We start from the raw sequence: 25,881 nt of genomic DNA on the forward strand, positions 1-25,881 counted from the left end.
CAAGTTTTTCATATTTCATGTTATTTTTTATTATTAATATGTACATAAGTACTAGAAAAATTTAAATATTTCAAGCTAAAAAATGAGGAAAATGTTTAATTATTATTTATTAAATAACTAATTATTCAAAAGGTATATTATCATAAAAGTAATTATAGTCTGCTGGAATGAAAGCTTCTAGGTCCTGCAGATGTTGCCATTTCTTCTTAGTTATTGTTAAACTTTGCAAAAAATATAGGCTGCTGAATTCCTAGAAAAGCACGGGTCTGATCACTTGGATCATGGAGTCGCTAAACCGAACTCTGGCGGCTCCTTCTCTACCCATATACCGAAGGAGTTGTGGGTGGGAAGAAGCCGTTGGAGAAAAGGGACAGTGTCTTCCAGGCCGAGATTGGAGCCATTAAGGTAGCAGTAGATTTACTACTCAGAGGAGTGACCATCGACTCAGATAGCAGAGCGGCGATTCCAGCCTTGAAATCATTAACAATGAGAGAATTCAGAGCTGATAGAACACCTAACCTCGCTATCAATAGCATCGAGTGCCTTTGTGATAAGAATGATATGAGTGCCAGACCACAGCGGAATCGCAGGAAACATGAGCAGCAAGAAGAGGCACCCTAGAACCGCTATCGGTAGAATGGGAGCGGATCTGTGCTCCCGTATCCTATTCTATTACTGCTGGGCCACAATTTTTACACACGCTGTTGAAAAAGTCTTTTGTCCCAAGATCGTTCGCATGAGATCTAGTGATCTCTTTGCCCTCAGTAAGGCAGCCTTTCCCTAGTTTTGGGGCTTGTAACACGTCATTGCCCTATTGGCTTCCACGCAGTAAGGCTGGGAATCCTACCAGACGCCATCTGCAGAAACTGTACGGAAGAAGATTAGGTGGAAACAACTCAACACTTCCTTCTTGGCTGATCAGTTAATCACTTGGGGCGCATACCTTCAGACATCCCACCGAACTGGCGGGAAGCGTTTTGTTAATTTATAAGTTCGAACACAGGAGTTCTTATTTTCTATGGCCTCGCAAAGGACTACATATACATATGTACATAGTAGTCCACGTTCGATCAACGATGTAGCCTAAACTAACCAAAGCACATTGGATTTAATCACTAAAAATAAACATAAACAATAAATGAAGGCTAACTTCGATATAAAAAAAACACTCTGTCATTTTTACATACTTGAGTGATGATACGTCATTTTGTTTAACGAAATCAAGCACTTGATGATACGTCTTTTTGAATTTTTAATATAGCTTAGGTATTTTTGATCGCAGAAGCTTAAAATTTGCGACACATATGTAATATGATGTGGTGAATCGTAATCAGTAAAAAACTCATTTTTGAATTTTTTAATGATACGTTATTTTGCATTTCAGGTGACGATATGAAAAATATATCGCAAAACACCCCACGCTTTTCTTACAATAATACCCGAATTTTTGGTTCAGTATTATCTTTAGCTTATACTAAGAATTATTATTCTCTTTTTAGTTTGATGTGCTTTAAAAGCGTGTTTTTTTTATTTTTTTTAAACAATAATATATTTATTTACTTTTTAGTTTAATGTGGGAAAAATATTAACTATAACATGCTTTATTGTTAAAGTAAATCGATAATTAATTATAAATTTTTAAATTTTTTATTTAATGTTTACTCTGACTCTTCAGTGAAGTGATTTTTTATAATACATTGAAGAGCAAAGTTTTCCAGGTGCCTACTTACTACACTTGCTATGAAAATTTTCTCTCGTTTAATATCACCATTAAGTTGATTTTTAGTACTCTCTGTAATGACAGTAAACAATTGCTTTGATCAATACTCATAGCCTGCTGAACTCTTTGCAATTAATCATTGCTCATTGCAGTGTCCGGTAGTTCTTCTTCTTTAAATTCAAGATTTATAATCTCTGGCTGTTCGAAAGTTTCATTTGATTGAATGCATTTTCAAGCTGTTAGTCGCGCCCTCGAAATTGGCGCATATGCCTACTCATTTCCTTCAAACGATTCTCTCAATGTAAGAAGGACTCTTTTGTATTATCGAAACCTTCAAGTAATTAAGTCTCCGAATGATAAGGCATATATTGAAGGAGTAAGCTGCAAAAAAAGTTTTCTGGATCTGATGTTGCTATAAAGTATGACACCCTAACAACTGCGGGAACCTTTCTAACAACCATTTTGCCATTCTGCTTTCGATAAGTACTTTACTATAGTACGAGTACGGTATCGCTTCGTTTGTTCGCATGGCTGAATATCCATGTTGCCTGCCCACAGTCTTAATAACTCTGGGTGGTAAATATTTATCCAACTATCTTCCTTTCGACGCTTAAATAAACAAATTCTACCTCCGTTACGAAAATCATCCATTGGGTTATATACATAAATGATCAGGGTGAAAAGTTGAAATCCGGTTGACTGTCCGTCCGTCCATCCGTGCAAGCTGTAACTTGAGTAAAAATTAAGATATCTTGATGAAACTTGGTATACAGTTTTCTTAGTACAAGTTAGTTCGAGTTCTTAGATGGCCGTAATCGGACCATTGCCACTCCATTAACCGAAAACCTCTAAACTACCATAACTAAGCACTAAATTAATATATAACAAGTAAGGAAGGGCTAAGTTCGGTTGTCACCGAACATTTTATACTCTCGCATGATAAAGTGATAATCGAGATTTCATTATACGTCATTTACATATTTTTCAAATACCGTATTTTTGTAAAGTTTTATTCCGCTATCATCATTGGTTCCTAATGTATATATCATACAGAGAAGGCATCAGATGGAATTCAAAATAGCGTTATATTGGAAGAAGGCGTGGTTGTGAACCGATTTCACCCATATTTCGTACATGTCATCAGGGTGTTAAGAAAATATTATGTATCGAATTTCATTGAAATCGGTCTAGTAGTTCCTGAGATATGGTTTTTGGTCCATAAGGGGGCGACGCCACGCCCATTTTCAATTTTTAAAAAAAGCCTGGGTGCAGCTTCCTTCTGCAATTTCTTCCGTAAAATTTAGTGTTTCTGACGTTTTTTGTTAGTCGGTTAACGCACTTTTAGTGATTTTAAACATAACCTTTGTATGGGAGGTGGGCGTGGTTATTATCCGATTTCTTCCATTTTGTACTGTATATGGAAATGCCTGAAGAAAACGACTCTGTAGAGTTTGGTTGACATAGCTATAGTAGTTTCCGAGATATGTACAAAAAACTTAGTAGGGGGCGGGGCCACGCCCACTTTTCTAAAAAAATTGCATCCAAATATGCCCCTTCCTAATGCGATCCTTTGTGTCAAATTTCATTTTAATATCTTTATTTATGGTTTAGTTATGACACTTTATAGGTTTTCGGTTTCCGCCATTTTGTGGGCGTGGCAGTGGGCCGATTTTGCCCATCTTCGAACTTAACCTTCTTTTGGTACCAAGTTTCATCATGATATCTCAATTTTTACTCAAGTTACAGCTTGCACGGACGGACGGACAGACGGACGGACGGACAGACAGACATCCGGATTTCGACTCTACTCGTCGCCCTGATCACTTTGGTATATATAACCCTATATCTGACTCTTTTAGTTTTAGGACTTACAAACAACCGTTATGTGAACAAAACTATATAGCAACATTGTTGCGAGAGTATAAAAATCAAATTCGGCACAGTGGATCGCAGTAGCCAGAGGCACCTATGGGCAAAAATTTTTGAAAAGTTTAATGTATATAGCTCCTAAACCATTAATGATACAAAAACCAAATTCGCCCAGCACAAATATTACAAGAACCTACCTTATGCCACGTTGTGAAAATGAGCGAAATCGGACATTAACCACGCCTGCTTCCTATATAACACAATTTTAAATTCCACTTAATACTTTTACTTTCCAGAAGCAATTAATATAACGGGATTAAACTTGGCACTTTGCACTTTGCCTTTAGTGTATGCCACCTTATGACCAAAAATATGTATGTATGTGTATCTTTGTGCCCAAAGAGAAAGATGAATTTGAGCGAAAACTTGACTCATATAACTAATATCAGGATTTTCGAACATACGGCTGAATTTATTTTTTATGATTGGTTTTACACCTTAAAGTATTTCCCTGGTTGCACCCGAACTTAGCCTTGTTTATAAATTAACTTTATTAGAGCATTTACTCATACCTTGAAATGTCGACTCAAAATTACTGGATACTCTTCGATAAGTCTTTGGGTCTCATAAATATCGAGCGTACTAGGATCAACATCAGCCCTACCACCGGCTATTAAGGAGGTATTCTGGTTTAGAAATTCGAAAAAATCGATTTTTTTGCATATTTTTATAGTAAACCTTTTAAAAAAAAGAGGAATTTTCGAAATTCAAATTATTTTCCCAGTTTCAGCTCATTTTGTGACTCCGACTCCGACTGCGCGCGACTAGTTCTCAAACTTTAAACTCATAACTACTTTTCTAGAAACGGTGTGCATGATATCTCAAGTTCTACTCAACCGATTCACATGAAATTTTACAAAGAGCTTTCTTATACATTTTGTAGAATAACTTTTTTTTTCAAAAACGTTTTGTAGTGCGATAACTACACTTTTACTCTTCACAGATTTCGCATAAATTTTCATTTTAGGTCACGGAAAGGATTTATATCCTGCACACCGGGACAAGCCATTGTTTCATCAGTCTCTACTTCGCCGACCTGCATTCATTAAATTTAATCAATAAAAATACCTAAAATTTGGGCTTCTAAACCAGAACAAAGCTTTTCGTTGATTTAACTACTTGAGATCATTTGAGCTAAATGTTACGATGTATGTTGTAGGGCTTAAACATCTGATTTGAGCTAATAGCTCTTTAAAAGCTGATCTCAAATAAACTACTGACCCTATCAAACTTTTTAGATAAAGATGGACATTTTCGATTGCTGGTTTACAAATCCTCACAAACTGGTATAAATTGTCGCAATCGATAATGCAGGCTTTCCCATTGATATCGTTTGCTCTAGATCCCTTTTGACCACAAGAATGTGAGTTAATGAAGTAAAATTTGTTGTCATAGTACATCACTCCGAATGAATGAACCTTGAGGAAGGTTGTATCCAAAGCTTCCATATATGAAACCGTTTGTCGAATGCGACTAAATTATCTTTGTTTGCGTTGAAATTTCGCACCAGTAGATATCCATTATCTTCAATAGGATAGGCCATTAAATTTCGTCCGTTTGAAAACTTATATCACTGTAGATTTGGTCAGCCGTTATCATATTCCGATTGAGGGTGTTTGTAAACCAGTGTGGTGATACAAGGAAACTGGCCCTTAGGATGTTAGATAATGTCATTGCACCTACAAAACCTGATGTGAATATGATCTGGTTAAATTGGAGCAATGAAGCACGTATGTTCTCGAAAAATCACTGATTCTTGTGTAAGAACTAGTAACATTCTTCTACTCTTTTAATATCCTCTTCATTTGTTATGACGTTTTTATCGATAGTGACGTCTTTATAAAGGGAATTGTTATCAACTTACCAATGTAGTGCATCATATTAACGTAGGTACCTTTTGCCTAGATACTGAAAGCTGTCGCGTTACATTAATATTTTCAGGAATCTCAATGATGACAACTAGTCCTGCATTATTAGTGGTTCTTCGTAACATGTTCGGAAGGTTTTTAGTAACTTCCACTTCCTGAGCAAACAGCACCGCTTGACCTCGAAAACTATATTGCCCAAATATGCCGCTTTATTTTATAATTTTGACAAATGGAATTATAGTGAAATTAGCCTTTGCTCGGCTTGAGATAACTCCGCAATCACTTCTGGAACAGAGCCTGGATACAGATTGTTCCAATAAGATTTAGATGTTGGAATACTTTTCAATAAATTTAAATGGGCCTTGAAACGATTGCAAACAACCAACCATCTTTTTGCTTTATTCATTTTAATTATTCATTAGGCAAATATGAGTTTGCTGTAGTGTTTACAATCCATTTAGAAATTTAATGTTTCTACCATCACACTGTGGCCGATTTTCCTCAAAAGCTGGCCAAACCCCGAAAGTATTTTTTGAAATTATCAAGTTAAAGCTTAAAAAATCTTTAAGGGAGCACTGCTGTCTACTGTCAAGACAGCTGAATGTGTTAGAGTCGATCGAATAGTCGCGTCTCGGAGTTACGCCGGCCAAGTGTTTCGAGTCTCTAATTGCGCGCAGTTAAAAATGTGTCTATCCAGTGATAAAGAAATGATTGTTGTTCTACTATATATCCACCCTATTGGAGGGTGTTATTGAAGATATGTATAACATATTATGTGAATCATTTGCTCTGACTAAAACATATGACTGTCAAAATCATGTTCTATATCCAGTCTATTGGAGGGTGTTATTAAAGATATGTATAACATATTTATTTATTTATTTATTTATAATATTTCATATAACAACAAGTAAGGAAGGGCTAAGTTCGGGTGTCACCGAACATTTTATACTCTCGCACAATAAAGTGATAATCGAGATTTCATTATACGTCATTTACATATTTCTCAAATACCGTATTTGTGTAAAGTTTTATTTCGCTATCATCATTGGTTCCTAATGTATATATTATACAGAGAAGGCATCAGATGGAATTCGAAATAGCGTTATATTGGAAGAAGGCGTGGTTGTGAACCGATTTCACCCATATTTCGTACATGCCATCAGGGTGTTAAGAAAATATTATATACCGAATTTCATTGAAATCGGTCTAGTAGTTCCTGAGATATGGTTTTGGTCCATAAGTGGGCGAGGCCACGCCCATTTTCAATTTTTAAAAAAAGCCTGGGTGCAGCTTCATTCTGCAATTTCTTCCGTAAAATTTAGTGTTTATGACGTTTTTTTGTTAGTCGGTTAACGCACTTTTTTAGTGATTTTCAACATAACCTTTGTATGGGAGGTGGGCGTGGTTATTATCCGATTTCTTCCTTTTGAACTGTATATGGAAATGCCTGAAGAAAACGACTGTGTAGAGTTTGGTTGACATAGCTATATGTACAAAAAACTTAGTAGGGGGCGGGGCCACGCCCACTTTTCCAAAAAAATTGCGTCCACATATGCCCCTCTCTAATGCGATCCTTTGTGCCAAATTTCACTTTAATATCTTTATTTATGGCTTAGTTATGACACTTTATAGGTTTTCGGTTTCCGCCATTTTGTGGGCGTGGCAAATGGCCGATTTTGCCCATCTTCGAACTTAACCTTCTTATCGAGCCAAGGAATACGTGTACCGAGTTTCATCATGATATCTCAATTTTTACTCAAGTTACAGCTTGCACGGACGGACGGACAGACGGACGGACAGACGGACGGACAGACAGACATCCGGATTTCGACTCTACTCGTCGCCCTGATCACTTTGGTATATATAACCCTATATCTGACTCTTTTAGTTTTAGGACTTACAAACAACCGTTATGTGAACAAAACTATAATACTCTCCTTAGCAACATTGTTGCGAGAGTAAAAAGAGTTTTATTATATAAATACATAAACGCAGCTCTGGCTACGAGGCCTTCAGCCGCCTTGTAATTATAACTAGGTGAAAAATTCTATTTGCTAAGGGTTAGTAAAGATGTAAGTTGCTTAAATATGTTTTAACAAATCGTTTTTAAGAATCTATATACAATCATAACGTTTTTTTCTGAAGGTTCACTTAGTAGTTTTATGAGATCAATGTTGCCAGAGTTGTGGGCTGTTGAGTGAAGCATCGGACAGAGTGTGAGTAAGTGTTTGATAGAAGCGGTGTCATCGCTAAGGGGGAAAATGGATGGGCTTTTACCCGATAGTAAGTGGGCGTGTGTTATGATAGTGTGTCCAATCCTTAATCGAGTATATGTCTTCATTGCGCTAGTTGGAACTGTTGACGAGTAGATTATTCGATTTCTGGCTGAGTTTATGACCGCGTTGCGTTTTTTTGATGCCTTTTGTGCTTAATAAGGTTAGAAATGTCTTGCTTGGATGAGACGTAGTATGTTAAGGCAGGAGTCCTGGCTACATTTTTCGCAGCGAGGTCTGCAAAGTGGTTGCCTGTAATACCAGCATGGAGGGATCCACATTACTTCGATTTTCTGAGGGGCACCAATGACCGCGTCCCTGATAACTTCTATTATGGAATTGCGATTGGAAGGAGACGTTATTGCAGACATACACGATTTGCTGTCTGTACAGATGAGGAACTTTCCTTTAGTCTTTTTTGCGTAATTAACTGCATGAAGGATAGCAGATCCTTCAGCGGTAAATACAGAAGTCGTTGAGGGAAGAAGCCAATTGCAAATAATTTCTCCTGTGGCAGTGACAACTGCTAACGAAGTGGAATCGATGGACTTGGAGCCATCCGTAAACAATAACTTCCAGCCATTATTTGTGTAATTAGATTCCAGTTCAGCAAAGGTTTGTTGAAAGACTTTGTTTGGTGTGTTTTGTTTGGACAAAAACATAAGCTTATTCTGTAGGATTTCATCATTGATCAGACAGGGAGGATGTCGAGTGGTGAATTTGCATCTTGCGTTACGTAAAATATTATTTTCTGCAGCGAAACTTAAGCATCTCGAAATAGCCGATTGTATTCTTGGAATTTTTCTTTTTTTCGTGGCATGGGTGATAGTTGTATTTAGTAATGGGTTGGTGTTCTCAGCCGTTTTCGCAAGAATTTGGAGCGAAGAATCTATAATTTTATTTTGAATAGTTGGTAAACCAGATTCAGCCATTATCGTTTTTATTGGCGAGGTTGGAAAGGCCCGGAGACTTCGCCGTATTGCGGAATGGTATGGTGCATTTAAAAGGTTGATACTGCTTTTGGAGCAATTGCCATAGATGGGAAGCCCATAATCTATTTTTGAAGTTAGCAAAGCTCTGACAACATTGACTAGTGTGTTCCGATGAATAAATGAATGCTTAGACGAGAGATATTTAACAATATTTAATCGTGTCATTAACGAGTTTCTGACATATTTACAGTGAGCATTAAAGTTTTAATTAGAGTCAAAAATTAATCCTAGTATTTTCAGCTGTGTTTTACATACATCCGATGTTAGTTTGGTTGTGGGTAAGTGAAATACCGTTGCAATTTTGCTTCCTACATACATGAAGGATATGTGTTTCGTCTAAGGAAAGTGAAGCACCAGACTCCAGTGACCAAGTCTCAATTCTGGCGAGTATATTAGTAAATAAGGATTGAGCTAAATTAACGTCAGAGACTTTTGTGTAGATTAGAACATCGTCAGCATAGATCTGGTGCTCAACTCCTATGTAATTTTTTATCTTCTTCTTCTTCTTAATTGGCGTAGACACCGCTTACGCGATTATAGCGGAGTTAACAACAGCGCGCCAGTCGTTTCTTCTTTTCGCTGCGTGGCGCCAATTGGATATTCCAAGCGAAGCCAGGTCCTTCTCCACTTGGTCCTTCCAACGGAGTGGAGGTCTTCCTCTTCCTCTGCTTCCCCCGGCGGGTACTGCGTCGAATACTTTCAGAGCTGGAGTGTTTTCATCCATTCCGACAACATGACCTAGCCAGCGTAGCCGCTGTCTTTTAATTCGCTGAACTATGTCAATGTCGTCATATATCTCGTACAGCTCATCGTTCCATCGGATGCGATATTCGCCGTGGCCAATGCGCAAAGGACCATAAATCTTTCGCAGAATTTTTCTCTCGAAAACTCGTAACGTCGACTCATCGGTTGCTGTCATCGCCCAAGCCTCTGCACCATATAGCAGGACGGGAATTATGAGCGACTTATAGAGTTTAGCTTTTGTTCGTCGAGAGAGGACTTTACTTTTCAATTGCCTACTCAGTCCGAAGTAGCACCTGTTGGCAAGAGCAATCCTGCGTTGGATTTCCAGGCTGAGATTATTAGTGGTGTTAATACTGGTTTCTAAATAGACGAAATTATCTACAACTTCAAAGTTATGACTGTCAACAGTGACGTGAGTGCCAAGTCGCGAGTGCGACGACTGTTTGTTTGATGACAGGAGATATTTCGTTTTGCCCTCGTTCACTACCAGACCCATTTTCTGTGCTTCCTTGTCCAGCCTAGAGAAAGCAGAACTAACGGCGCGGGCGTTGAGGCCGATGATATCAATATCGTCGGCATACGCCAACAGCTGTACATTCTTATAGAAGATGGTACCTTCTCTGTTTAGTTCTGCAGCTCGAACTATTTTCTCCAGGAGCAGGTTGAAGAAGTCGCACGATAGGGAGTCGCCTTGTCTGAAACCTCGTTTGGTATCGAACGGCTCGGAGAGATCCTTCCCGATCCTGACGGAGCTTTTCGTGTTGTTCAACGTCAGTTTACACAGCCGTATTAGTTTTGCGGGGATACCAAATTCAGACATCGCGGCATAAAGGCAGCTCCTTTTCGTGCTGTCGAAAGCAGCTTTGAAATCGACGAAGAGGTGGTGTGTCGATTCTCCTTTCACGGGTCTTTTCCAAGATTTGGCGCATGGTGAATATCTGGTCGGTTGTTGATTTTCCAGGTCTGAAGCCACACTGATAAGGTCCAATCAGTTTGTTGGCGGTGGGCTTTAATCTTCACACAATACGCTCGATAGAACCTTATATGCGATGTTGAGGAGGCTAATCCCACGGTAGTTGGCGCAGATTGTGGGGTCTCCTTTTTTATGGATTGGGCATAGCACACTTAAATTCCAATCGTTGGGCATGCTCTCGTCCGACCATATTTTACAAAGAAGCTGATGCATGCTCCCTATTAGTTCTTCGCCGCCGTGTTTGAATAGCTCGGCCGGTAGTCCGTCGGCCCCTGCCGCTTTGTTGTTCTTGAGGCAGGCAATTGCTATTCGAACTTCTTCATGGTCGGGTAATGGAATGTCTGCTCCATCGTCATCGATTGGGGAATCGGGTTCTCCTTCTCCTGGTGTTGTGCGTTCACTGCCATTCAGCAGGCTGGAGAAGTGTTCCCTCCATAATTTAACTATGCTCTGGGAATCAGTGACTAGATCACCTTTGGGGGTTCTACAAGAGTATGCTCCGGTCTTGAAACCTTCTGTAAGCCGCCGCATTTTTTCGTAGAATTTTGGAGCATTACCCCTGTCGGCCAGCTTATCAAGCTCTTCATACTCACGCATTTCGGCCTCCTTCTTCTTCTGTCTGCAAATGCGTCTCGCTCCCTCTTCAACTCTCGGTATCTATCCCATCCCGCACGTGTAGTGGTCGATCGTAACGTTGCGAGGTAGGCAGCCTGTTTTCTCTCCGCTGCGACACGGCACTCCTCGTCGTACCAGCTGTTTTTTGCTCTTTCCGAAAACCAATGGTTTCGGTTGCAGCTGTACGTATGGAATTTGAAATGCCGTCCCACAGTTCCCCTATACCGAGTTGTTGACCAGTGCTCTCAGAGAGCAGGAGTGCAAGCCAAGTAGAAAATCGTTCGGCAGTCTGTTGTGATTGCAGCTTTTCGACGTCGAACCTTCCTTGTGTTTGTTGGCGTGCGTTTTTGCTGCACAGAGGCGAGTGCGAATCTTAGCTGCAACAAGATAGTGGTCCGAGTCGATGTTAGGACCTCGGAGCGCACGCACATCTAAAACACTGGAGACGTGTCTTCCGTCTATCACAACATGGTCGATCTGGTTGGTAGTTTTTCGATCCGGAGACAGCCAGGTAGCTTGATGAATCTTCTTATGCTGGAATCTAGTACTACAGATAACCATATTTCGGGCCCCGGCGAAGTCAATCAGCCTCAACCCATTTGGGGATGTTTCGTCGTGGAGGCTGAATTTACCGACCGTAGTGCCAAATATACCTTCTTTGCCCACCCTGGCGTTAAAGTCGCCAAACACGATTTTGACATCGTGGTGGGGGCAGCTCTCATAAGCGCGCTCCAAGCGCTCATAGAAGGCATCTTTGGTCACATCGTTCTTCTTGTAATTTTTTATCATCCTACTAATATCATCGAAAGCAATGATAAAAAGGAAGGCTGAAAGAGGTGAGCCTTGCGGCGTACCATTAGAAACCGGGAGTGTTGAAGAAAGAAAAGCATTTACGTTGACTTTGAGTTTTTTTGTTTGTGAGAAAGTTAGTAATAAAACGTATCATATTCTGGCCTATTTTCCATTTTCTAAGTTGTCGAATAATAATATGGGCTCCAATTTTGTCGAAAGCTCTGTGAAAGTCCAGAGATAGTACGGACACGTGGTTTTTGCTGGACAAAGCGTTAGTAATGAAGTAGTCTAGTTGGATTAAAGCATCTAACGTGCCTTGACGTTTTTTGTAGGCGACTTGATTCGGTGATATGAACTTGTTTCGCTAAGCATACCACATCAAGCGGTTAGCCACGATCTTTTCCAAAATTTTGCCCATACATGGAAGGAGGGAAATCTGCCTATAGTTAGCAAGTTCATCGGGGGATTTGTACCACACAAAGTATTAAGTATTGGTATAACACAGGACGTTTTCCAAAATTGGGGGTAGATACCAGTATTGAAAATTTTGTTGTAAAGCTTTACCAATCGGGGTGGATCTGATAATTGGATAAGAAATTTTATCTTGCCCCGGGGACTTACCCTTAACGGTAGATGCAACGAACTCGAATTCAGACAGTGAAATGCTGGTTTCTATTTGTTTAGCAGAAAAAGAAAGAGGGGAGACAGAGTAGGAAGTGTCGGACAGTGTGGTGGTTTTAGAGGTTTGAAACTGTGTGCTGAATGAAATATCTGAGCTTGTTTCAGAATAGTGGTTTGCAAATAACTCGGAAATATCGAATGGATTGGTTACCAAACCTGTTGGCCCCTTTACGCATTGAATGGTTAGATTTCTAGGCACTCCAGAAAGTTTTTTTAAAGGGTTCCATATTAACTTAGGACTAGACGAAGGATTTATTTTGCTTGTGAAATCCTGAAAACATTTACTCTTGGCCTGTTTCGCGGATCGACGGAAAATAGCATTGGCTTTCCTGAAAGATATTAAGTTGACTAGTGATCGAGCCCGTTTGTATTCATACCAAGCTGTCTGTTTTTTTTCCGCAATTCAGCGATTTCTTTATTCCACCAAGGAACACTCTTTGAACTTGCTGCTGGCTTTGTATGAGGAATGCAGCGAATGTGCTGAACGGGTAATTTTTGTTAAACTCGCTTTCTTGGTTAGGGTTGCCAGATATTGGGGTATTATTGCCATTTATCTCGCAATATGTCTGAAACTTCTCCCAATCAGCGTAATCAGTTTTGAATACCTTGTTCATTTTGTGGTTTTTCGTTGTTGAACCTAGGTGCAATTTTAGTACAATGGGGAAGTGATCGCTTCCATGCAGGTGATCGAGTATACTCCATTCGCACTCTGTGGCAAGTGTGTCGGTGCACATTGTAAGATCTACATGGGAAAAAGTGGAGTGAGTGGAAAAGTGTGTCGCGGATCCGTTATTCAAACATAATAAGTTAAGAGGAAAGTAAAGCGTTTTCAATGCATTTGCCCCTCTTGATGGCTATCGGAGAGCCCCATAGTGGACTCCATGCATTAAAATCACCAGCGAAAATTAAAGGAGTAGAAGCTTGATTGATTAATTGCAGGATGTTTGTACTGGTAAATTGTTCGTCTGGTGCAATATAGATTTTTTTAACTAAGATACATAATTTCGATCGACATAGCCAGCAAGTTGGATTGAATGGCTTTAATTTTGTGTGGAATATCTCTTCTTATGAGAATCGCAATGCCTCTTTTACCAGTGCTAATATGTGGAAGATTGTGAAACATGCCAATGTACTGCTCAGGAGTAAAAGCCGACAAGTTGAAAGAGATGTGAGTTTCATTTAAGAGTATAATAGCTGGGGCATGATCTTGTATTAATAATTGAAGCTCATTGTAATTATTAGTGTAGCCGTTTAAATTCCATTGCAATAATGGAATCATAAGATCTATGTAGGAAAAAAAGAAAAAGGGAAACGGAAGAGAGCTAGAATATCAACTCGTATGAGCAGTCAGTTGAAGCTGAGTGTCACCAATTGAGTACTAGTTCAAAAGAGAGTAAGAGCTAAGCGTATTTATTCAGAGTCAATTTCTATTTGTTCAGTATGTTCAGTAGAGTATTGATTATCGTTGGAAATGCTTGTTGTTGGAAAGAGATTTTCGTGATTAGGTGGATTAGATTGCACAGTAGTGTTGGTAGTAGTATTGTTGAAGTCAATATATTTATTAAGCGAGTTTAAGGAGTTGTTTAAGTTGGAAATGAAAGAGGCTGTTGTTGTCTGAAAAGTTTGGGATTTAAGAAAGTCTTGTTGGGTACAGTTGTCGCTGATAATTTTAGCTGAATGTGAGACGTTGTTGTAGTCTGAACTGATCGATGCAGGCTTGTTGATGGAAATATGCTTATTGTTGGCGTTTGGTGAGTGATTTTTGCTAGTTAAAGAGTTTATTGATGAGTTGGGTTCAGAGGTGACCTCTGCGTTTTGTTTTGATGTACTAGGCAAGTCATTGTCGGCAGTTCTATGAGTATTTTTAGATTTTGTGGAGTTGTTGATGGCTGAAATTTTTGTTGGTGTGGTGGTTACAGAGGACATCTCTTTTGTAGGTTGAAGCACATGTGCAAAGCTAGCAGTGAGGGAAGGGAGGGAATTATTTTCTCTATACTTTTTGAGGGCTTCGTGCATACTGCACTTTTCTAGTGTCTTTATTTTTAAAATTTCTTTAGTTTGCATATACTTTGGACACGTATAGTCAGAAGAGCGATGCTCGCCAGAACAATTCGCACACATAAGTAACTCGGATGCAGTCATTATCGTGTGGAGAAGGAAAATTGCAAATTTCGCATGTTGGGGAACCTTTACAATGTTTTTGCGTATGACCCAATTTCTGGCATGACCTGCAGCGCATTGGATTAGGCACGTACGGTCGCACAGAGGTCATCCTCCATGCGATGTTTATTTTGTTTGGAAGGGAATAACTGTTGAATGATATTAGCATAACACCAGTAGGCTTTATAACACCTTCACCCTTGCGAGTGAACTTAAGTATAAACCGCGGAAACTTCGTAAGAACTCAGTCCTTCTATTATTTCGCTTTCAGGCACATCGTTTAAAAACGGTGCATAAATGGTGCCTTTGTTACAATTAAGATGTTGATAATAGCTAGCGCTAACAGCGCCAACAGCGCCAATGTTGAAAAGACATTTCGTTTTTATAAACTTTTCTCCTACTTGGTTATTTTTCACTAGCAGTAATAGGCTGCCGTCGCGTAATTCACTAATTTTGTTTATATCTTTGCTCACGGTAAGTAAGGCATTGTAAACACGAAAACAAGAAACCTTCGAAAGGGGTGTAGTATTCTCATCGGATTTAATCACAATATACTTTGGATCATCACTTTTATTGGCGGTAAGTCAGGAAAAGCATCTTGCAGTTTTTGATACGATTTTTACGTTTTGGTTGGGGACCTTGGGCCAGCGCAGCAAACCTGTTGTCCCCGAACTGGAAGCCCACCGGGGGCATAGTGGAAAAATTATAATACACTTATATAAGTATTGGATTAAATTTCTCACTTAAAATAAGTATTAATCGCGTTAATTAAGTAAGCAGACCGGGGTGCAAAAAAACACCAAAAGAGAGCTATTTGAATAGCTATAAACTCAGAGAAAGACGCTAACTCAACTGCTCAGTACGAGGTTTAGTCGGTGACTGGTATAACATATTATGTGAATAATTTGCTCTGAATAAAACATATGACTGTCAAAATCATACGTGAAACAAGAGCATGTATAACCAATTTTTTTTGTTAGTATTTTACCTTTGCCGACGTTGAAAGTTATGAGATTAATGGAGACGGGTGGTCAACCAATATTTTTCGTATCGGCTACGGTATCATTGATTGATATTTCGCAAAATCCCGTGCCACGAGGCGCCACTGCGTTTTTAATGTCTGTTTTCATTTCGCGTTGCGTGCTGAGATCAGGCTGCAGTCGCATCGAGTTTTTTGCCTCTCGAGGACTTTCTAGCAAATACATAGGAAGTTTCTGAAGAAAACGATTTTGCATAGCATATTAAGTGACTATATAATATATTAGGTGTTATATAAGTAGGGACATGCTTTTTCTGGACACGGAGCAAAATAAAATTGTAGAGTGCCTTAAAAAACCAAAGAAAAGTTTAATGATACATCTGATTCTCATAATAGGTACTCAAATTTGATCATATTCTTTTTCATTCTAAATTAGATTCGGGTAAATCTTGAAAGTCTGATGATTTTTAGATGAAAATGGGATGGTATTTGTGTAAAATTTGAAGCAGTAAATTTTCTTTCAGTCGTTACGAGCCTCTGATAAGGGAGCTCGAGGAAACTGCTTTGCTTGCTTTTGTAATAAAAAAAAAATGGTGTATGCAATTGAATTGTAGATGTTTTAGGACTATGATAAAAAGGATCTTCATCTTGGCAAGCGCGTACTCAAAAAGACAAACTACTGATTGCAACTCGAAAAAGCTATACAGCAGAGTTTCAAACAGTTGCTTGGGCTCATTGTTGATTCTCCAAAAGTTAAAGAATGCGGAAACTGCAATGATGGAAATACAGCTAGGAGGTTTTTTTTGCAATAGTCAAGAGTCAGCAGAATTTTTGGGTTTGAGCGTAGAACTCCTCAATCGTGCTCATGTCATAATACAAGTTTGTCATGCGGTTTTGCAGTCAACGTCGATTTGTTCAAAGAATATTGCTTCGATACCGCAAAAATGTTAGTTGAAAAATATCAATTCAAGTAGTACTGATTCACGGGTACCTTATCATTGAGTGGGCACCATTGCCGATTGGACAACTTTCTGAGGAAGCTTAGGATCGAGCAATAAGGATATCAGATATCCAGAGAATTTTTCGTGGAAATGTTCCAGAGAAAATACAATGTGAGATCATATTCATTGGTTGCTCGTGTCATCAGACCCACTTATTTCTAATATGAGATTAGATCCGCCAAAAAAAAGTACCACATTGTCATCAGAGGTAATTAAACTATTAAATTCTATGACGGCTTTGAGTGCAGAGTCAATATAACATACCTTAGACGTGAGCTCAAATGCGGATGACGATTCTGCATATCGTAGTAATTATGATTAAGCTTTTTTAATATTATATAGGGTCATTATTTGTTGTAACAGTAACTTACAACTTACATATTATTTTGTAAAATAAAAATATTTACATGAACCACATGATTTTTTTCTCTAATTCCTTTTATCATTTACTAATGCAAATAAATCAAGCTGTAATTATATAGTTCCTCCTATATCAAAGCAAGATATAATAGAAATTTCATATGTTTCGTTTTATATTTTGAGAAATTATTTTGATTTTCTTCAAATAATCTTACGTACGTGATGTTTGACTCCAATTAGAACACGTACCTCAAATTTGAAGAGAACGTCCGCCAGTTTTTGCCGAATTTGCTGCAAACGAGCCTCTCTGGCTTCCTCTGGTTCTGACGCTCGTGTTTCTGCTGTATGCTGGCGCACTTGCTGCAAACGAGTCCTTCTGGCTTCGTTTGATTCTAATGCTGGGCTTTTTTCCCTTCTTTTCATTTATTCCTCTAATTCGCTTAAGTGCTCTAATGACTTTTCCATTCTTTCACTGAGTTTTGTTGCTTTTTCGTATAAACTACTCGTTAAATAAATTTAAATTGTTAGTTTGTAATGAAAAACTTTAGTGAAAAATGTAATATGACACACAGGCTTTTTGAAAATCTTAATACATATGTACGTTACGCTTATAATTTTAAATTAACACAACCGTACACTTCGACTGTTCTGTTTCATTTGATTGTATCGTGATATTTAAAAAAGTTATGGTAACAACTAAGGAAGGGCTAAGTTCGGATGCAACCGAACATTTATGCTCTTGCAACTTGCAGGAATCAAAGCCAGGGAAACACTATAAAGGTGTTAACCCATTCATATGTACACTTTTTGGTCATAAGGTGGCACGCACTAAAGATATTATTCGTGCAAAGTTTTATTCCGTTATATTGAACGCTTCTTGATTTGCGTACTGGAAAATGAGCGAATCAAGTGGAATTTAAAATTGTGTTATATGGGAAGTAGGTGTTGTTGTTGTCCGAATTCATCAATTTTTGCAATGGGACATACAGTTGCGAGCATTGAAATAGTACTGCCTATTGGCAAAGAGAGTTTTGCTTTAAATTTTGTTTCTTTTATGATATTGCCGTCGATCATTACTCTAGTGATATTCTCTGAAGTGTAACGGTTCTGTTATACCCAACAATAAGTGTGAAACACTTACCGCTACTTTTTTAGAGCCAATTATATTGGGATATCTGTTTTTATGGGCGAGCAATAGAATATTAGTGAACGGTGAGCTAATTGCAAACATATTATTTTTACTAAAAAATATTTAAGTTTCCTGTTCTTTTATTTATTATTCAATGTAAAAAGCAAAACAAATATGACAGTGCACCTTTAAGTGGGTCGCGGGAAGCACTGTAGTGAAGAAAAACGAGAATGGATTTAATATGTCATAAACAACGGTAAAACCTACAGCCAAATGATTCGCAATGCACTTATTTATAAAAAATACGAAAAAAGGGGCGCAAGGCGGATTCTTTCTGAGAATTTTATACAAAAAGTTGTAAGATGTGCTAAGACTCGACCTAAAATGTCAACTGCGGAGATTCGGAACGAAGTGAATCCAAAAACCGTAGGGCAGCAAGCTTGGCTGAGCATACCACTGAAAAGATGCCAAAGTCTCGTAAATTCTATGAAAAAGTTAACAAGCACTAAGATTTCGCATAGAAGCAACTTGCAAAAATCCCTTAGAGTTTTTTTAAAAAGTTTTTAATACTTTACTACTATTTTACTGCTCCCATCAATTTTCATACATAAACACATCTTTGTAAATAAACATATCTTGCACATATTCAAATTAAAATATTTTTAGTAATAAACATAGCCCGGAAAATATGATCCACTTTTGCATTTCTATGGATGTTAAAATTGTTTGGTATTTTGCATAACTCACAGATATGTAAAACTCTAACACCCACTACTATTTCACTGCTCGCAGCTGTAAGTACCAAATTTTGTCGAATCGGTTGGACGGGTCCCGAGACTTCACCAAAAAGTGGACGGTGCCACTCCCATCGTCCAATTTTCACACCGGCTTTCATAAAGCTTCTCATGCCATCTCGGTGGTAAAATTTAACGTATCCGTCGAGTTTAGTTATTGATTTATCGCGCTTTTAGTAGTTTTTAACAGTACCGTTATACATATATGTATATGTGGAGTAAGCGGGATTATCCTCCGATTTCATCCATTTTCACACTATGGGTAGAAGTTCTTATAAAATTTATACTCAGCAAATTTGGTTATTGTAAAAAAATTTTTCCACAGGTGCCCCTTGCTACTGTGAATCCCTGTACCAAATTACAGCTTTATATCATAATTAAGTGCTTAGTCATGGCACTTTATATGTTTTCGCTTAATGGCGATTTGTGGGCGTAGCAGAGTTCCGATTACGCCCATATACGAACCAACATACCAAGTTTCATCAAGGTATCTCAATTTTTACTCAAGTTACAGCTTGAACAAATGGACAGACAGACATACAGTCAACCGGATTTAAACTTTTCTCGTTATCATGATCATTTATATATATATAACCCTATATCTATCTCGATTAGTTTTAGGTGATACGTACAACCGTTAGGTGAACAAAACTATAATACTCTCTAGTAACTGGTTGCAAGAGTATAAAAACTTGTCTTAATCCATTTATATTATTTTTGACTAGCACTTCCATTGGTCGACCACAGAGACGGAAATGTTGGACAGGCAGAATATTTTTTCTGTGTATTTTAAATTTTTACGAATTCTTATTTTATATTGAAAGAATCGAACTTTTGCTTTTATGAGATTTGCCAATATTATAAAATATAAACGCAGTTAAGACGTACTCTTCGCTATTAGATTCGGTGAGAATTGCTAAAGAGTGCACATCGACGTGACATCCAAAGTTTAGAACAAAGAAAGAGTTTTCATTGAAGTTATTATACTCTCGCAACAATGTTGCTAACGAGAGTATTATAGTTTTGTTCACATAACGGTTGTTTGTAAGTCCTAAAACTAAAAGAGTCAGATATAGGGTTATATATACCAAAGTGATCAGGGCGACGAGTAGAGTCGAAATCCGGATATCTGTCTGTCCGTCCGTCCGTCCGTGCAAGCTGTAACTTCAGTAAAAATTGAGATATCATGATGAAACTTGGTACACGTATTCCTTGGCTCCATAAGAAGGTTAAGTTCGAAGATGGGCAAAATCGGCCCACTGTCACGCCCACAAAATGGCGGAAACCGAAAACCTATAAAGTGTCATAACTAAGCCATAAATTAAGATATTAAAGTGAAATTTGGCACAAAGGATCGCATTAGAGAGGGGCATATTTGGATGCAATTTTTTTAGAAAAGTGGGCGTGGCCCCGCCCCCTACTAAGTTTTTTGTACATATCTCGGAAACTACTATAGCTATGTTAACCAAAGTCTACAGAGTCATTTTCTTCAGGTATTTCCATATACAGTTCAAAAATGGAAGAAATCGGATAATAACCACGCCCACCTCCCATACAAAGGTTATGTTCAAAATCACTAAAAGTGCGTTAACCGACTAACAAAAAACGTCAGAAACACTAAATTTTACGGAAGAAGTGGCAGAAGGAAGCTGCACCCAGGCTTTTTTTAAAATTGAAAATGGGCGTGGCGCCGCCCACTTATGGACCAAGAACCATATCTCAGGAGCTACTAGACCGATTTCAATGAAATTCGGTATATAATATTTTCTTAACACCCTGATGACATGCACGAAATATGGGTGAAATCGGTTCGCAACCACGCCTTCTTCCAATATAAAGCTATTTTGAATTCCATCTGATGCCTTCTCTGTATAATACGAGTATAAACATTAGGAAGCAATGATGATAGCGGAATAAAACTTTACAAAAATACGGTATTTGAAAAATATGTAAATGACGTATTATGAAATCTCGATTATCACTTTACCATGCGAGAGTATAAAATGTTCGGTGACACCCGAACTTAGCCCTTCCTTACTTGTTTTTCGTAGGTATTTAATGTCGGCGTTTTAATGGTAAACATCTGAATTTTTACTACAAAACTTCTATTTGAAGCATGGCTTTGCAATTGCAACACAAAATTTTATTACCTGAAAGTCATATAATTGTTTGACATTTTTCCTTTTTGTGTGGTATTATTCTATCAGCCCTATTCTCTTGCCCTCACAAAAGTCACCAACCTCACTACAGTGATGTTTCTCACTATAGTGAGGGTTACCTTATTCTGGCGAAAATTCAAAAGCTCAAATGCTCACTATTATCACAAATATCTGTGACGTGTGAAAGCAGCCATCATAATACAAAACATCTGTGTTTGTTTTGTTTTACATCAATATTTGACATTTTTCAAAAAATATTTGAGTGTTATAACTAGCATGTAGGAAAAGTTTGTTGTGTATGCGGCAATTGTTGAGGAGGGGGAATCGGGGGGTAGGAGGAAAATTTTGAAGGGTTTACGAGACAAAAGCGATCATTTTACTATGCAAGACACAACAATTATAAATACATTTCGATTCCCAAAATCGCTATAAAGTACTTATAGGTGAATTGGTGCCGCATGATGTGCAGAAGTCGAGTATATCTTTTGATCTGCGTTTCCTGGCGTGTTTGTATTTTTACGGGCTTTTCTCTTACCAAAAATGCGTTGGTAATAGTTATATGCTCTCTATGAGCCAGCCCTCTGTGTCTAGAACTCTGCACTTTATTTCGAAATTAATTATGAATGTTAAGGGCAGTGAAATTTATTTCCCTTCAAGCGCGCAGGATGTTTCAGATACAAAGAAGGGGTAAGATAAATAAATAAAAATAAATACAAATATGTAAATAAATTTTCTCTTAAAGATTTTGCACGAAATTTGGGATCAAGGGCACAATCGGCGCAATCGATTGTACCCATATTGGGATTGTTTCACCCTCAAGCACAGACGCATACATATCTTTATTATCCATTTGTGTTTTTGTTTGTTTATTTTTATTAAAACAACTGTTTGACAACAAAAAGCTTTTACCTCACGTGGTGACTTTTTTAAGCTTTTTCTTATGAGGTTTGAGCAAGAATAGCCTCACAAAATATGCCTCACAAGAAATCTCTCAAATTTTTCCTCTCAACTCAGTTGAGAGGTTTTTTTCAGAATAGGGCTGTATATTTATGTTACCACAGATTTTTGTTGTGTACGTCTTTACATTTAAAATTCCCCGATGTATGTACATATGTATACACTTCTGTAAGGATCTAGCATCCCATGCTATTTTCACAATAATACCCGAGTTTTTGATTTTTTTTTTGTTATTGTTATCTTATACTAAAAATTATTGTTCACTTTTTAGTTTGATGTGCTTTAAAAGCGTGTGTTTTAGTTTTTAACTATATTTATTGAATTTGAAATCTTTAGATATGACCGGCTGAGCAGAATGAATAAATTTAAGTGCGTTTGAATTTGCGTTAATGGTGGTCATATTTACTTAACTTTATCTTATACAAGTATACCGTCTCAATCGAACTTATCTGCATATATTCTGCATGCTTCTTTAATAAATAATGTTTTTCCCATGGCTATTAATATCGATGATGGTCGGATGAAATCATGCCCGATTATTGGAATTTAAGTGTGTTCTGGGGGGACCCCACAATCTGCGCCAACTACCTTGGGAAAAGCCTCCTTAACATCGCATATAAGGTTCTATCGAGCGTACTGTGTGAATGAATGAAGCCCACCGTTTACACACTGATTAGGCCTAATACGGCTGTGTTAGCTAACGTTGAACAACACCAAAAGCTTCGTCAGGATCGTTAAGGGCCTCTCCGAGCCGTTTGGTACCAAAGGAGATTTCAGACAAGGAGTCTCCCTATCGTGTGACTTCCTCCATCTATGGGCTCACACGGCACTGTTCACAGTCATAACTTTGAAGCCAAAGATAATTTTGTCCATCTTGGAACCAGTATCAACACCAACAACAATATCAGCCCTGAAATCCAACGCAGAGACACTCTTGCCAACAAGTGCTACTTTGGACTGAGTAGGCAACTGAAAAGTAAAGTTCTCTCTAGGCAAACAAGAACCAAACTCTAAAAGTCCCTCATTATTTCCGTCCTGCTATATGGTGCAGAGGCGTGGACAATGACCTCAGGAGTGTTTAAGAGAAAGGCTTTGCGAAAGATTTATGATGAGATGTACGAGAATATGTCGACATTGACATAGGTCAGCGAATCAAGAGACAGCGGTTGCGCTGGCTAGATCATATTGTCCGGATGAAAGAGAACACTTCAGCTTTGAAGGATTTCTATTCAGTACCCGCCGGTGGAAGCAGAGGAAGATATCCACTCCCTTGGAGAGGACAGGTGAAGTAGGGCCTGGCAGCACTTGTTATCTTGAATTGACGCGATTATAACCACATAAGCGGTGTCTTCGCCAGTAAAGAAGTTCAGTAGGAGGTTTAGCGCTGAATATTAATGAAATTGGTCTAGACATTGGACCAAAGCTCATACTCATTTTTGATCCTTCTATAAATATCTTGGACACTGTGCAAAATATAGTAATATATATGACCCGTAATATATATATGGACTTAAATTAATAAGATACTAGTTTTGAATGTTAATATGAAATTTTGCAACTTGAAAGAAAGAAATTACGAAAGTGTATAATGTTAATTTCAAAATTTTTTGTAGTTCATCTGGTTTTTTTAGAATTGACTTTTCAGCATACAATACAATATATGATCCAAGTTGGGAATTTTTCAATAGCCCCTTTTTTGACAGATCATGTATGATTCGTGTCAAGCTGTCATGTTACTTTGTTTGAGTATCGTTAGGCATCATAGAAAGACTTACGCCTGTACAACGTTTACAAATCGTCCAACTTTATTACGAAAATTCACGTTCTGTGAAGAATCTGTTTAGGGCGCTTCGTTCAACTTATGGTCAACTGTGTGTTATTCGCAACACTATCACCCATCTTTAAACTCAACATTGTTTATTGGATCATATTCGACCGAATGCCACGTTCAACACGCTGTGAAGTGTACACGAAGATCGTGGAAAGTCGATTCGGCGCATTGAAAGCGAACAAAATACAACTTATGCAAGAACTGAAGCGGCTCGACATTCCCAAGCGGCATTTCTTCACTCAATGGTCAGGTAAACAAGCAAAATTGTCGCATTTGGGACGAAGAGCAACCTAAAGAGATTCAAGAGCTGTCATATATGTATGTATGTAAAGTCTAAAGTTTATGCGAAAATCCCGTTTCGATTCAAACGTGTCATCGAAAATTGTACTCAACGGATGTCTCAGACATAGCAGAAGCCAACATTTGAAAATGATAATTTTTAAAAAATAAATGCCAAAGAATGTTCTTTCAAAAAACAAATCAATTTAAATTTGAAGTTTCTGTGTTTTCTTTGCAAAAAGAGGGAACTTCGAAATGTATCACCCTTTTGTAGAATTCTCAGAGACATAAGAATACAAATTAACCCGTGCCGTGCAAATACATTTCTAATCATCAGTATTTTTTATCCGCTTTTTATCCTTCTTAAGAACAACTACTTTAATTGTGAACACAATTCACACAACACAACAAAAGAACACATAAAGTATTATCTTCAGAACGGCTTGAAGTATTTATGAACACTTTTGTAAACTTAAGAAAACACTAAAATTTTTTTGAAATATTTAGATAAAACAAGAAAATCTATTTTCTTTGACCATTTTGTAAAATATAACGAATAATTAACTTTACCTTAAATATTTTAAAGACTTTTACTTGAGGAAAAACAACAATTCACCGAACAGTATCGTTGTCTGCATGGAGACTACCTTGCGCTGCAAAATGAATTAGAAAGAATAAAAATGTGCGCCTTCAGGTATATAACTAGAATCGTATGATATTATCATTTTACAACAATATTATATATACTATACTGCATGTATATATATTTCATCAGATTTAGCAATTCTGGACCTTCTTCGAATATTTCAGAAAAATCGGTAAATAGTTATTTAAAAAAAAAAAAACATTTTATAATTGCCAAAACGTTAATGAATATTAAATTTATTTGACTATACGTATATGTATAGATGCCTCAGCGCATTGAATTAATTCGAAGCACATCATTGCGCGTTTCACAGAAGAGCAGTTCTTTACAATGTGATGACACAACCCAAGAAGCATCTGCTTCGACAAATCATCTATGAGGTTACTCGCTAAACATGATCATCAAGCAATAAAGTATAATAACTTAGTTATTTAGGAAAGCTGTGTAGCGCGCCACTTCTTGGGATATTCACCATTGAAAGCTCCATAACAGAAATACACTGTCGACGAATGTGAATCACATGTATAATACCTACTTAATTAATTTGAGTATATTAACTAGTTGTGTTCGAAGTTACTAAATGTGGGTATATGTATACATATATTATATTTATCTATGCATATATATATGTACCAACTATACAAACAAATTAAAATATTTTTAGTACACATATTTATTTTTTGACAATGATCGTTTTATGGTAAATATGTATATCACATACTATACGTATCAAAGCAGAATATATTGCTTTTAAATTAGATTAGCACGCATTCATAAAAAATGTATATTTATGGCAACAAAAATCAAAATGTGGAAATAAAAAGACACCATTTTAATTAAACGCAATAGTGTATAGTATGAAAGATTTTGTACCTTCAGAACCACGTAAACAGGAGGTGTATGCAGACTTTTGTCCGCCATTGCATGTATTTTGTTGCATAATGTGGCAAAAGTTCAAAGATTAATTAAATATTTAAAAACACATAATTAATTTCA

General features: G+C 37.6%; 1 protein-coding gene across 3 annotated transcripts in view; it reads left to right on the forward strand.

Moving 5' to 3' along the window:
* The window catches only part of LOC126765196 (uncharacterized), a 461,867-nt gene extending 436,141 nt beyond the window's left edge, over positions 1–25,726 (forward strand). For all 3 annotated transcript variants that reach the window (XM_050482797.1, XM_050482798.1, XM_050482799.1), the window contains 3 exons: positions 24,826–24,933; positions 25,015–25,057; positions 25,148–25,726. In XM_050482797.1, the coding sequence (XP_050338754.1) occupies positions 24,826–24,933; positions 25,015–25,057; positions 25,148–25,264 (268 nt within the window). In that variant the 3' untranslated portion in view covers positions 25,265–25,726. The remainder of the gene's footprint in view (positions 1–24,825; positions 24,934–25,014; positions 25,058–25,147) is intronic.
* The last annotated feature ends 155 nt before the right edge of the window (positions 25,727–25,881 follow it).

This window comes from Bactrocera neohumeralis, unplaced genomic scaffold (assembly GCF_024586455.1).
Source record: "Bactrocera neohumeralis isolate Rockhampton unplaced genomic scaffold, APGP_CSIRO_Bneo_wtdbg2-racon-allhic-juicebox.fasta_v2 cluster10, whole genome shotgun sequence".
NCBI lineage: Eukaryota > Metazoa > Arthropoda > Insecta > Diptera > Tephritidae > Bactrocera > Bactrocera neohumeralis.